At 30.6% G+C, this 14,295-nt stretch overlaps 1 protein-coding gene across 9 annotated transcripts in view; it reads right to left on the bottom strand.

Annotated features, from left to right (window-relative positions):
* The window catches only part of LOC134707002 (disabled homolog 2-interacting protein-like), a 111,148-nt gene that overhangs the window by 60,880 nt on the left and 35,973 nt on the right, over positions 1 to 14,295 (bottom strand). For 7 of the 9 annotated variants that reach the window (XM_063566430.1, XM_063566431.1, XM_063566428.1 and 4 more), the window contains one exon: positions 10,880 to 10,942. In XM_063566430.1, the coding sequence (XP_063422500.1) occupies positions 10,880 to 10,942 (63 nt within the window). Of the gene's footprint in view, positions 1 to 2,760; positions 2,816 to 10,879; positions 10,943 to 13,027; positions 13,149 to 14,295 lie in introns of those variants that run through there. The other 2 variants (XM_063566433.1, XM_063566436.1) reach the window with 2 other exon arrangements.

The following is a 14,295-nucleotide window of genomic DNA, read 5'->3' as shown; positions in this document are numbered from 1 at the left end:
GATTTAATTTCCTTAAAATTTTTTTTGAACTCTTACTTTGATTTAAATGAAAAGTTATCTATAATCGATTTTACAATTTTATCCATCCATTAACATTTGTATAGAAAATCTGGTCTCCAGACATCCCATTTTCACTTTTTTTTCTAAATATGTCTTTTTTTGTATCCTTATGATACACCCATTTCCTGATTAATTTCAATATTCAAATCTTTTTTTAAAACTGAACGACTTCTAACTTAAGTATCCTTTTTGTATTGATAAGTCCTGTTTAATATATCGTCCACATAACTAATCCAAATAATCTAATATTCCCTCATATATACTAAACGAAGAATTAATAATAATGCTAACTTCCTTAAAAAAATAGTCATTGTGAAAGGTACATATGAAATTTGGCATAACTAGTTGCATGTTATGTATAAATAGCACAATGAAATCCACCTTAATTTGGTTACGATTTATAGCCTCAAAAGCAAACATTAGACTATCCCCAATTAGTGATTTACGAAATTACAGGTATTAAATGCATATAACTGCAGTGGTATGTTACGGATAAATAAACAAATATATCGGTGTCAAATATCGCATATTTTCCGTGGACTGCAATAAAAGATTATGAATTCTGGGTATTGATCCTTGCTTGGATGACATCAGCCTCCTTAAACTGTCCGCTGGAAGTTTTTGTTTTTTTAAATTGAATTTACTTGAAGAATTTGAAACAAAACATAGGAAAACGTTTAGAATTATTTGGAAAAGAATGGAATTGAGTGAATTATTGGATCAATAGAGCTATGTAAGGTCAATGTCTATAACATGTATAAGGATATTGTTCACCCACTACTGAAATATTTATATAATCCTATTGTGTATAATAAAATTGCATATAAATGGTTTACATTCATTTATATTGGTTTGGCATTTATATAAGGGTCATGATATTCAGACACGATCAGTTTTTCTTGATCAGTTTTTCATTTAACCAGTCAGCTGCTGCTTACAGATGAAATGGAATACTGGTAGAAAAACATGCATCTTCACAGTCAACAGCTTTGACTTAGAAGACATTTATGAGGGGGGATAGGGCCTTTATCGGGACTCCAGGATCGGGTGTTTTTAAGCTCGGTATTTTGGGATTGACCCTTTAGGGATCCGAGAATTATTTTTTCGAATCTCTGACCTCTGGATTTTGTGTTTTTAAGCCTGGGATTTCGTATTTGTAAGCCTGGGATTTCGGTATCAGGACCCCTCCTACCCTCCCTCATTTATACTTTAATATATTCAAAATTTTCAAAGTTCAGGCCTTTCAAGTCATAAAACATGACTCAGTACATAGAAGTATTAAATGTGTGCCCAAAATCCAGTATTTTAATTGGTTGATTTATGAGCCTGTTGGAAAACCTTACCACAAAGTTTTATGACAGTAAGCCCAAATCTCAGAAGCAATAACACATTAAGGGGATTCACCTAGAATAAGGGAGATAACTCATAAAAGAAGCACCTAGAATAAGGGAGATAACTCATAAAAGCCACACAAGGTGATTTACTTAGAATAAGGGAGATAATTCATAAAGCCACATTAAGGGGATTGATTCACCTAGAATTATCTTTTGGAGAAGACATTACTGAGTTGAAAAACTTGTGTATAATCCATTTGTCATTTTTGAACAATAAAGTATGTTAAAAATAACCTTAAATAAGGGAGATATTTCATTAATGCCACACTAAAGGGATTCACCTAGAATAAGGGAGATAATTCATAAAAGCCACTGGTAGATTGTGTCAAACACTTTCATTAATAATTGTATCCTGTAAAATTATTTAAGTATAAATATAGAATTATTTCAATTCTGTATCAGATAAATGATTCAAAGCATTAATTACATGACTGTTATAAGCATCCTGATTTGGAAAGTTATTCCCCTGAACAAATGGTACATCTTTAATTCTGATTGTATTTAATATTATACAACCTATATAGTATAGGTATACTTTCGCTCTTTTTATTACCAGAAGACAATATTTCTTCTTTTAATATAAACTGTCACTTTCCCTGATAATTAATTGTCTTACTTTTTTCCTATGATTTGTCCAGATATCAATATCCTATCTATGTTTAATTGCCCCGGCAAACCTTCAAAGTCTCTAGATTTAAAATTATTGCATACTATTGAATAACAAGAGATTCAAATGCAGCAGCTGGGAAGTAGTGTATTAACTAACTGATCTGTTAAGAATTAGAGCAGGTAAAATACATACAACACGTTTACTACATTGTATTATAGATTATAAATTCCTCCACTACTAAACATTATTAAAAGAAACCTTGAAAAGGTGTTGAAATTTAGACCGTAACACAATCTTAGCACCAAGACTTTCAGACTTTTGTTTTGGTATAATATCTGTAAAATACATCTCAGATAAATTTAGACATTATATGATTGGAGTAACACTGTCAGAATGTTACCCCTCTATGGATAGTAGTTTTAATATGGGGTTGATGACATCATACTAACTATTAATTGTGATGTCATCAATCAATGTTTTTGTGTTTCATTGCTTATTTTTATACATAACTTTGATGAAAAAGTCCCATGTGCCATAAATTCATTACTGGTATATGGCCTCACCCTCTATGGATCCATAGCATTAATAAATGTAGCAAACCATATAACTTTTGATACCTATTATGAGTAGATCTCCTTTCTAAAAAGAACCTCATTGCATGTATACAAAATAAATAGCTATGCTTTCTATACATACCTTTATTAAATAATCCTTTAAAAAACCTTATAAGCCACATGATGCTGTATTACTGATTGTAAAAAAAATGTCGATTCAGTTTACGGTACTTCTGTATTTTGGAATAAACATATTGAATGATAACCACATCTTAGAGTGTATCTAATAGCCAATGCAATAGTCCACATTAACAATATATTCCACCTAATATCATGAAAACTTGTATTTTTTTCCAAAAAAACCCAGAAATCTTCACATAATAATATGTTGCCACTTTTTGTTCCTCCTCATTTTATAATTATTATTTTTTCAAGATCTGACCACCAATTTGAGTCACTGTACTAATAACTTTTTGGCTGGTCTCCTATTTATAAGTTATCTTTCACTATTTCATCTCTTTCTTGTATCCATTATCAAGATTTTCTTGTTTTTGCTACATTATGATGAAAACAATTAAATCCAACATGTTTGCTCATTCAGTATAAGAAATCTGTTATTCTGTGGTAATGATGAGGTGTCAATAATTCCTTACTACCAATACATAAACACAGTTATCATATCTTATGTCAAAACAAATTCACAATGATAAGGAGAAGGTATTAGAACAAATTCACTAGTTTGTTTCCAAAGCAAATATCCATATTATTTTTGGCTTTTTAGTCTGTTATAAATTTGCTGATTAAATACTCAGGTGTCTTTTATAACCTTAAGCCAGAGAGTTAAAGAGGTAGCTTACTTGTAGCTTACAAAGAAAGGAACAAAGTCAATTTCCAGGCCTCTGTCCTGAGCACAGTTTGGAAACAGTAGAAAAGTAAAAGTTCATTGAACTTGGAGCATCACATATTATACACCTCTATATGTGTTTCTTTTTACAAAATAAAACCAATCCTTAAAAAGAACTGGTATCTAGATTACAACCTGGTTCCAATAATATAACTTTATTATCCACTTATTTCTCATTTAATTTGATGCTTGGCTTATTTCTAAGCTTTTCCAATTCAACAGCAGAGTGCATCAGCTTGTGGAAATTGAACATAGATCTGTTTATGTCCTTGAATGCAATGTCAAAGATCATATCATTGTAAGTTCACAGGGAAGCCACATTATACCATGACATCAATGCTGAATGTAAGAAAACCAAACCTCTTTTACTCTTCCTTTTATTCATAACCGAGAAATGGTAGATTAGGTCCTGAATCCTAGACAATTGTAAAACTCAAAATCAAAAGTAGTTAAGACTGATAAGTTTGATGATATATTGCTCCTCAATGTCATACATGTAAATCATCAACCATTCCCAAGATACAATTACTTTTGGCAAACAAAATAATTATTTGTGCATTAAGACATCAATTTCCTGATTCATAGTTTATGAATATTCATTCCTATCTTTCACTGCCAAACATTCAATAATTCTCTATTGCTGAAAGCGATTAGTATGGGTGCCAGAGATTGGTGATTGTCAATTCTATTCAAAATATTCCTTCATTTATAATCTCAAGGTAAAACACTTTCATCGATAACAAACTTATATGCAGCATTACTGCAAGGCTTCTGGCTCTTTTAGCAAAACTATGAACAAGTCATGTCCTAACTATCTTTTGATTGCAGCAAAGCATCAGCACTCATGAAACAATTATCCATTCAGGCAGTTCTGTAAGCGCACTCTTTTTCAATCTGTTTTTTTTTTTATGGAAAACTATAACATCCCAATATTCAACTTTTTAAAAATTAAGAATCATGTATTTGGAACTTTAACTGACCAGATTTGACACTTTTATTTGCTCCCACCCCCAAAAATGTTCTTGTACACATTATCATTCCATCTAAAAAACTGACAATGTTGATTTGTTCATCAAACTGCTAGAATACAGTCTCCATCATAATACATTAAGTGAATTTTCAGATAAAACAATTGGTTTTTCGTGTTCCAATGTCACGGTACTTTGATGTGCTGCTTCGGGAACAAACACTGAGTCATATGAAAAACACAACACTTGGATTTATGCAATTATCAAATCCAGTTAGGCTGAAAACTGTCAATCAGATCATACTAAAATCCTATTAGAATATTAATATTGCAAAAGTTCGTCACAAATTGATAACAGAAATGTCTCCAAAATTTGATTACGTTTTTTTCCCAGTTCCAATGTAACAATTTGTGTTTGTTAATTTTGTGTGGTAAGTAAAGTTTTATATCCCCAAAAGGAAAACACCTCCGAAATATTATTTTTTCTGCATTGTACAAAATAGTCTATTTGAAATATGATTGGCAATTACTACTAGTGAATATTGTTTTGTTTCAAGAACAGCATATTGCTATTGATAATTCCTAATCATAGGGAGTATCAGTTTCCATATGCACATAGATAGTAGGGAGCAATATTCTAATTAGGCTTCTAGACCTTTGAACTATAAATAGTGATAATGTATGCCAAATGGAATTACTTTTGATTAATTGTTGCATACTGCTTATTGATTATAATGGGAAAAAGTCGAATGCAATACATTTCCGGAGACAATGACACTGGTATGGACAAAGAAAAATTGCATCTTGCTGGATACTTCTGTATGTGGCTGCAATGTGCGTTTCAACCAATTGATCGAAAATATTTTCTTAAAAAAACTATTAAGTATTTAATTGTTCCATCATAACACCATCATACACAGCTTTGTCAATAGCATATGGGTCTGTCCCCTATAGACCAACAATGCCGCTTCAGATTTTCTCTTTATATAAAAGTTTGAAAAATAAGACAAAACTTGCATTTTACCCCTTAGTATGTTTTATTTTGTGCCATGTATGTTTACCATCTTGGTTGGTAGATGGGGTCATTGGACACTTTCTTCAAACTAGATACTCAAATGATGATTGTGGCTATGTTTGGTTAAAATTGTTCTGTTACAGTAGTTTCAAACGAAAATACAAATAAAATCATATGGAGAGATGGAGACACAGATCATAAAATATAGTGTCTCTACTTTCATAGGCAAAGCATTGGAGAGTATGTCAGTAAGTAGATAAAGCCCTCGCAATTACTATCAGCTGTTTTCCTTGTTTGATGCTAATGAGTAATGGTCAGTATTTGTGGTCAGTTTTTATCATGATCTACATGTTTATACCCTGGTCAGTGCCCCCTGTTAGTAATCATTATCCCATTATAACCCAGCTGAGAGCAACTATCACCTCTGATCTTCCTGTTAATGATAATCAACCAAAACATTGAGACAAGGTGTTGATAGTTCCTATAGGCCAAACCAGGCACATTAAATGGTTTTCACTTCATTCTGGATCAGACTTTATAATACTCCTACTAGCTGCAATTCTGATTTCTAGAAGTGCAGCCAATTTAATTTTAAAAACTCAGTTGATTTTTAAAACATTTCAGTTTGCTTTTTATGCCAAAAACAATGAAAACCAATTAATTCTTAACTGGAGAACAAGCATAAGTATCCACTGTTTAATCAAGTTTATAAAACTTAACCACTGATTTTCTGGGAAACTTAACTTATGGCAGATTTCAAAACCTGCATAACTTTTCCCTTGTGGTTAAATAATTATATATAACTGAAGCATCATCCCACTAAAAAACTAGAACTTTCTCATGTACCGGTATTTAGTTTTATGATTTTTGACTAACAAAATTAGCCTTAACCATTCCTTTAAGATCGTGACTCTTGGATATTTAACTCTTGTACTCTTAGCGTCCTTCTTCCAACTAAATTGGATTAAAGTAAGCTTCTTTGCCATGATTCTTTTAGACACTGTGACATATAAAACAGTTAGCTTCTTTTAGAACTTAAGCCTGTTAGTTTTCCCTTTATAATAGAGGCTTATTACCAATTTAAGAATGTGCTTTCAAATCAACCAAACTAATTTTGGACAGTGCACTTCAATTATGTGGGATTTGCTAGTTGCATAACTTCCAGTGAAATCAGGTATCAATTTTTTATATCTTACTTAAATTAGCACATTTTTGTATTTCTATAAGTGCATTTAACACTGTACCTACACAACGTACTCTGTGTTTAGGGGCTGAGTCGAAGTTTCATACCCTTTATTCCAGTAGACCTACTGTATTTTACGGACTCACAAAATTAGTTCATTGTTTTCCTTTTCTTGATAATGGTTGAACTATATTCCATTGGATGTCAAGCAAACTACAATCAATCAGCTAACAATTTACAAGGATTTTTTACATATTTCATCAAAATGTAATATGAATGTTTACAATTTTGTGTGACAGTGTCATCCTGATTTTGAAAATTCCTGTTGAAATGCCCAGCCTATGCCAACCAATTTCTACTTTTGGCCTAACTATCAATAATTGGCTTATAACATGTTGGTTAACATACTTATCCACTTATAAACTGTTAACCCTAGGGAAAAGGTGAGTCTTATAGTAGTGGTCAGTATAAGGTCAAGCATGGAAACAGAGATCAATATCAATTCTCTGTGGACCACCATTGTAAACATACTCTCCATCAACATGCTAATCATCTTAAGGTTTTATCATTATATGTTCTGATGATTAAAAGAAACTAATGATAAGGAATATTTTGTGTTTTATTACTATCATAGTTTTCTAAAGAAATCATTTGTGCAATATCTCTACAATATTGTCCTCCCCACTATCTATAAAAGATCATGTGGTTTTTTATTAGTTCCTATTTATTTATCACTGGCTTAAAGCTAGACTTGTGGTTTGAATTTAGCTTGATGTACTCTTATACTAACTATAGGATCAATAAGTACATTTTATCCCTTCCGATTACCCCTAATTTATCATGCCAAGTCTCAAAAAGCACTCTTAATTTCAATGTCCCGTGAACATCAAATTGGTTAATAGATTAAAAAAAATTATAGCTTCAATAATAAAAAAAAATCTACTTTCATCTGTAAGTAAACTACAAATTCTTTTAAATTAATACCAAACTAATGATTAAAACATTAATGTACTTTTCTATTTTACTTTTGATTCTGGCATACTTATTTCTGAAGTCACATTCAATTAACAAATCAAGCAAAAATGACAAAAGAATACAATTTCGTTTGTGAATTGCATAAATTATTATTTCCTGTGCTGACCAAACCTCAAAATACTTGTGCAGCCACACTCCCTTTCTCAAGTTATTTACCAATGAAAGGGAGATAATCCAATCAAACAACACGTGTAACAGACTGTGCCTACTTAAACAGTTTCATCTATTGTGAAGACGAACTTATAAATGGATAAAACAAAATACTTACGCTTTGAGCCAGGCCATATATCTTCAGAAAAAATTAAATTTCAATTTTTACGGAAAATAACAAAATATTGAATTCATAACTCTATTTTAACACTATATCCACAAAAATATTCAACACATGCAAGGCAAATATAAGAAACAAATCAATAGTCAAACGATTTATTTGTGGCAGATTTCCAAATATAATAAAGTGTCATTTTTGTATGTAAATTAACTAGCAACATTTGCAAAAGATTACAAATATTCCCTCCAGATAGAATTATAGCTACTTGGGATTGTAGCAAAGGGAAAATAATCAACTGACAAAATTAGATTGTATTGGTAAAGGATTTCATACAAACTATATAAATTGTTTTTAGTATTTGAACAAATTTCTCACTAGTGTTTTATCCAAATGTCAGATGCACAGAAAAAATGTCATTGTCCTCATGTGCACATAGAAGTGTCTCCTTTTACTCCTACATGGACAGACATTTTCATATTTATTTTCATCCTTATGGTCCTATGAAAAATATTGAACATTCACATCAATACTGTGATTGAAATGATTGAAATGGGGGAAAAAATGTTTGCGTCTGTCCCAAGTCAGTGAGCCTTTGGCCTTTGTTAGTTTTGTAGCAGCTTTATAATTTAGTTCATTTATGTTTTAGCTTAGTATGAAGTCCATTTTCACTGAACTAGTACTCATTTTTTATTTAGAGGCCACTCAGCTGAGGCCCACCTCTAGGTGCAGGATTTTCTAGATGCATTGAAGACCCATTGGTAGCCTTCAAGCTACTATCTGCTCTTTGGTTAGGTTGTTGTCTCTTTAACATTTCCCTATTTCCATTCTCAATTTATTTGAATTTTGTCATGTTTTTTGTGAAAAGAGCCATCATAAGCCACCAGAAAACTAATGTTGAAACAAAATCCCAGACAAAAGGACCAAACAGCTCTACATTTCACTATTTACAATAAAATTGAGGGTGGACAATAAAAGTCCTGAAGGTTTCCTGCATGTTGTGTGTGGGAGGGTAACATTAAATTTAATACTTTTGACATAAAACACCATCACTTTAACTTAATTAAATGCCTTTTAAGTCTAAACTTGAACTTTGTTTGAAATTAATATTTTTTTACCTGTAAATTATTTGACCTCTGACAATAGTTGATATGGTTAAATTTTATCAAGAATACTTTTATCAATAAAAACCTTAATTTTCACCTATAATTTAACACAACAGAAAGTTTACCTAATCTTAACAACAAATATTTAAACCATATGTCAAGTTCTAAATGGTTATACCGGTAAGTAGACAAGTAGATAATAAAATCCACAGTAAATAAATAGATCCACAATTCATCAATAATTCCTAAGGGACCAAAAACCAATAGGTTTATCTAAAGACAACAACAGATATGGTTGAACTTTCATGTCCAATATGAACTTTCTTGCCAAATATGGATGTTTAGCAACAAGCAATCAATCAATCTTGCCCAAAAATTGTTCCAGCTAATGGGTTATGTTTTGCCTACAATTATTTTGTAGACATCAGTCTTTTTAAAAGATTGGAAGACTGCTGACCAATTTTAGATGAATTGATTTGAATACTTGCGTGCAGGATTTTAAATTCCACAGAACTTTATAAACCCAATTATATTCAAATTTTTACAGCGAAAGTAAAATTCTTTCAAAAATAGACTTTACTAATAGGCTTAAAGCACACAATTTATTTTAAAACAAAATGCTGATTTAACCATGTAATTCTAGAAGTCTGTACTTTACCTTTTTAATGATTGATTTGTTATTAAATCTTTTCGGTTCCTTTGACTAAAGTAAATTTTCCAGAATACCAAAATATACCACCCATACTTAGGAACAATACTTTCTTTTGATTGATAACAACATGCAAATCAGCTATTTTTGTGTGGTCTTTATTTCAATTAACTACTCATAATATATTAAAAGTGGGAAAAATTGTATAGAAAATGTGTGATAATAAACATATTTATAACGGATAATTATTCTAAATCGATAAAATATGAAACAGTTTGTTTTGTAAACATATTTATACAGGATAAAAATAAAATTTAAGTCTTTTAGCATGCAATTGTGAAAATGGGACAAAAAAAAGAAATTGATCTTATAGGTTTGTTACTAGTATAAGCGAAGGTAATTCAGTCCTACATCTAAAAATTATCAAATGTGTTACAACAATTTTTTTAGAAAAAAAGGGCAGAAATTTAAATAACAGATTATATTGCTGAACTTCAAAAAAATATTTTTTAGAGACACAGAAAAAGTAAAAACACAAAACTCCAAGGAAATAAACTTTTTTATATACAAACATGTATATACATATATGCCCTTTGAATCAACTAAGCAAAAAGCTGTATTAAAAATCACACTTGTTTATTTTCTGGAATATGTCCTTCCTTGTAGATTAGCTGAAAAAGGATTGAATTCAGTGGAAATATTCAAAGTATTCTTCCTTTTTCCATCTAATTGGTGACAATTGTAAATATACATTTAGCAAGTTAATAGTGCTATGGATAATAACAATGACGTTTGGTTTTTTTTACCAAAAATTCAGGAGTTGTGTTAAAGTGCCATTTTGCTTTAATATATAAGAAATGATATGGGATTACATTTTCCAGTATATTGCAATGAACATTGTATAGATATTATTTTTGGAATATGTGAAAATATTTTGTATATCAGTAGTCTTCAATTTTATGGCAATCATTTCCAACGTGTCCCTGATGTTATCCAATATATAGCCACCCAAAAAAGGGAATTGCACTTATGTGTATATATAGATATAAACATGTAAATGACCTATTCTGAGTACATGAGGGAATAAGCAGATAGAACATTAGTGATTCTATATTTTCTAAGTTAAATACATACTTAAAATTCTTTTGATGAGCACATGCCCTCTTTGGTCAGAATGATGGTTGATCCTACTCAAGTCTAAAATATAAACAAAAACAAAAACGTAATAAATTAATATGAAATACCAAAAACAATTCAGATAATTGAAGTTTTAATATGGTTACAAATATTCTGAACGGTATAAACACACCTAAAAAAATTCACAATAGATATAAGAAGATGTGGTATAAGAGCCAATGAGACAACTCTCCAACCAAGTCACAACTACACTTACCAAAAGCTGAACTTTTAAGTCAACTATTTTTCAACTCTTTAACCAATAAACCTTTCTGTCAAAAGTTCAGTTAGGCAATAACAGACGGAATGTATTAACACATAAAACGTACCATTAACTTCATATGGACAGAAAACATTTTCAAATATATCTTTTTCTTTTGCATCAATGGTAACGAAGAAATCCAAATTATTGTCCTCAATTCATTTATTTTTACTGTAAGATTAGAGAAACAATTTTTAGTATGTCCACAGGTGAACTATTTTTTTTCGACAATTATTTTCAATATAGAATTCTTTTAGAAAGGACATTTATGAGTATACTTGTTGTGGAAATAATAGGTCTAATATATATGAACCTAATGACATCCTATTTCCAATGTGTACTAAAAACTGGCAAACACAGCACGTCAATGAAATACTTTGGATGATGGTTTTCTTTCTTCGTATATCTAACGATTGTTGTGCTTGTCTCAAATCTGTCCATTTAAACAAAAATTCAAGTACAAATATAATGAGTAAAATAGAATTGAGTCTGGAATCAAGGAATGTGTCATAGGGACAACAACCCAACCAAACTAAAGAAAACAGTCCAAATATTTTCTATAATGTAAAGTGACCTTTTCTGTTTCCTCTAATGAGAGGCCTAAATTTAACAATTTGACAACTATTATTGGAATATATAATGTTTACCTATACTATATAAATTAAGCTAAGTACATTTTGCCCATAATCTGGAAGACCGGGAATAAAATGTAGTACAGTAAGACAGCAACAGTACAACAAAAACCTAAAACATCTCAAAGTTTTAACACACAGTCTTCAAATACAGTCAAGTACTAAAACCATATGTCATGTTCCAAATCGTAAAGAGTTTCCAAATCGTGAAGAGTTTCCAAATGGTAAAGAGTAAGGAAAAGGAGAGTATGACATCCAAATAATAAGAGAAGAAAAGAATAAAAAGATTTTCCTTTTTAACAGTCTACAAAATAATGTTGTTGATATCAGAAATAACTTTGAATCAGCATAAACTGCTTTGCTGATGATGTATGGTGCGTGTATGTGTTACATCAGTTTAACCTTGCTAACAGAGGGGGAAAAGGACAGTCTGACATAAAAAAAAAAACACATAGAGAAGGTTTATACAGCAACCTAACAACAAACAGAAATTTTCAATAAATAAAATATATATATATATATAGGAATAAAAGCAGGTCTCTTCTATGTTGCAACATTACAAGTTTTTCCATCTTTTACAATTATTCTTCAGTCATTTGATTTGTTGTTACGGTATGTCATATATTTGTAAACATTTAATAATAAAAAGCATGACTCCTTTAAGATATAAGCTGCCTCTGTTGTCTGCTCATAGAGCACTTACCTTCAATATGGGAGGTACTGGGTTCATTCCCAAAACAGTTCAAACAAAAAACTTTAAAGTAGATTATTGAAAAAAATTCTAAAACATGCTGCATTTATATTACACTATTAAATGAATTTATTCCTTGAGTAAGAATAAAATTGAAACAGTTCATGATGCTGTAAAGCTAGCATGTTAAAATGTCAGTCCATTTCAAAACAATGTTCACTTTACATTAATGTTTTCCACCTGAATATTATAACAAGAATATCCACTGGAAATTAATCATTCATCCCTTTATTCGAGCTTAATTCTTCTGTTGACAATAGTTTCAGAATTTGACAGTGTTATCCTTTCGAAGATGTTTTTTAACATTTGAACTGCACAATTGTATATATACTAATAGAGTTTTACAAGTTGATTAAATAAAAAAAGTTGTATGCCTGATGGTGGGAGGAGTGAAAGCTGTTTCCAAGTTTCTTAATGAATGGAAAGAAATATTTTTTGTTACATTTAGATTCAGAGCTTACCGTATATACTTGTAACATGTGCAGTGTACAAATTCAAAACGATTTTCCAGTTAAGAGAGTACAGAGTAATTTTCACACAATCGATCTTTCCGTCATGTATTTTCATTCCATCTTAAGTTTGCAATCAATATCGAAAAGATGAGACAAAAGTGAACCTTAACAATTATGTAATCTGTCGGAGTTATATCATAGAAATAATGAATGTCAAATGAATCACACAACAAAGGATCCATCAAATTCTCTGGAAAACTGCATCTGTATAGCATCTGCTAACAAATACCAAAAATATAAATATAGTTCTAAATCAAATATCATGACCTATCATAACATTCAGCATCCTTGTAAGAATCCTTAAATCTTCAATAAAGGATTTTTGTCATGACATTAGACTCCACCAATTGATTTTAATTTACAATATTACAAAATTATGTTTCGGTACAATATGTACTTGAAAAAGAGAACAATTATGAAAATAACAATTTGGTACTTGAAAAAGACAGACAATAATGAATAAAACAATTTTGTAGTTAAAAAATTGTATTCAACTTTTCAGCAATAAAAGATTTGTTTTTAACTATTACAAATGATAAATCTTTGACAAAAAAAATTGAGATTTTTTCTGTGTGAAATTTTGCCTTCCTCAGTCAAGAGGACTTGACTCAGATGATAATTTCTGACAATTTTTTTTTAACAATTGGAGCTTAGGGCTTTACACCTATGAATAAAATTAAACAAATCCACACAAAATTATCAAAATAATTGCACAGCCAGGCATAAAACTTATCTTTCTTCCACTGATAGAGTTATCTTTGATCTTGGTAGACATATGCTGTAGTTCAGAAAAAGTCTTTAAGCCTTAAAAAAAGTCTCATTTAAAGTATTTTCCTAGTAAGTATGCATTGCAAAAGGCAATTATTGTATGTATAAGACTGTCATCTCATGACTTTTAATATGCCGTTTACCCTGTTCCCAAGTAACCTCAGTGGCAGATCCAGAAATTTTCATAAGGGGGCCTACTGACTACCCTATGAGGGGGGCCACTCAAGGCATGCTTTAGTGATTCCCTATATAATCAATCAAACTTTTCCCTACTTTTTATAGATCTTCATCTATAATTGATGCATATGGTTTTTACAATTACCCTTTTATAGTTGTCTTGTTGGGCCCCTTCTTTTTCAAATTCTGGACATCAAGTATAATAATTTCTTATCACATTTACCATATTCCTTTTAATAAGACTTTTCAGTTATTCAGACCTACATGAGAGC

Source organism: Mytilus trossulus, chromosome 2 (assembly GCF_036588685.1).
Source record: "Mytilus trossulus isolate FHL-02 chromosome 2, PNRI_Mtr1.1.1.hap1, whole genome shotgun sequence".
Taxonomy (NCBI): Eukaryota; Metazoa; Mollusca; class Bivalvia; order Mytilida; family Mytilidae; genus Mytilus; species Mytilus trossulus.
The sequence above is the reverse complement of the archived record's forward strand: the minus strand, read 5'-3'. Positions and strand labels throughout refer to the sequence as shown.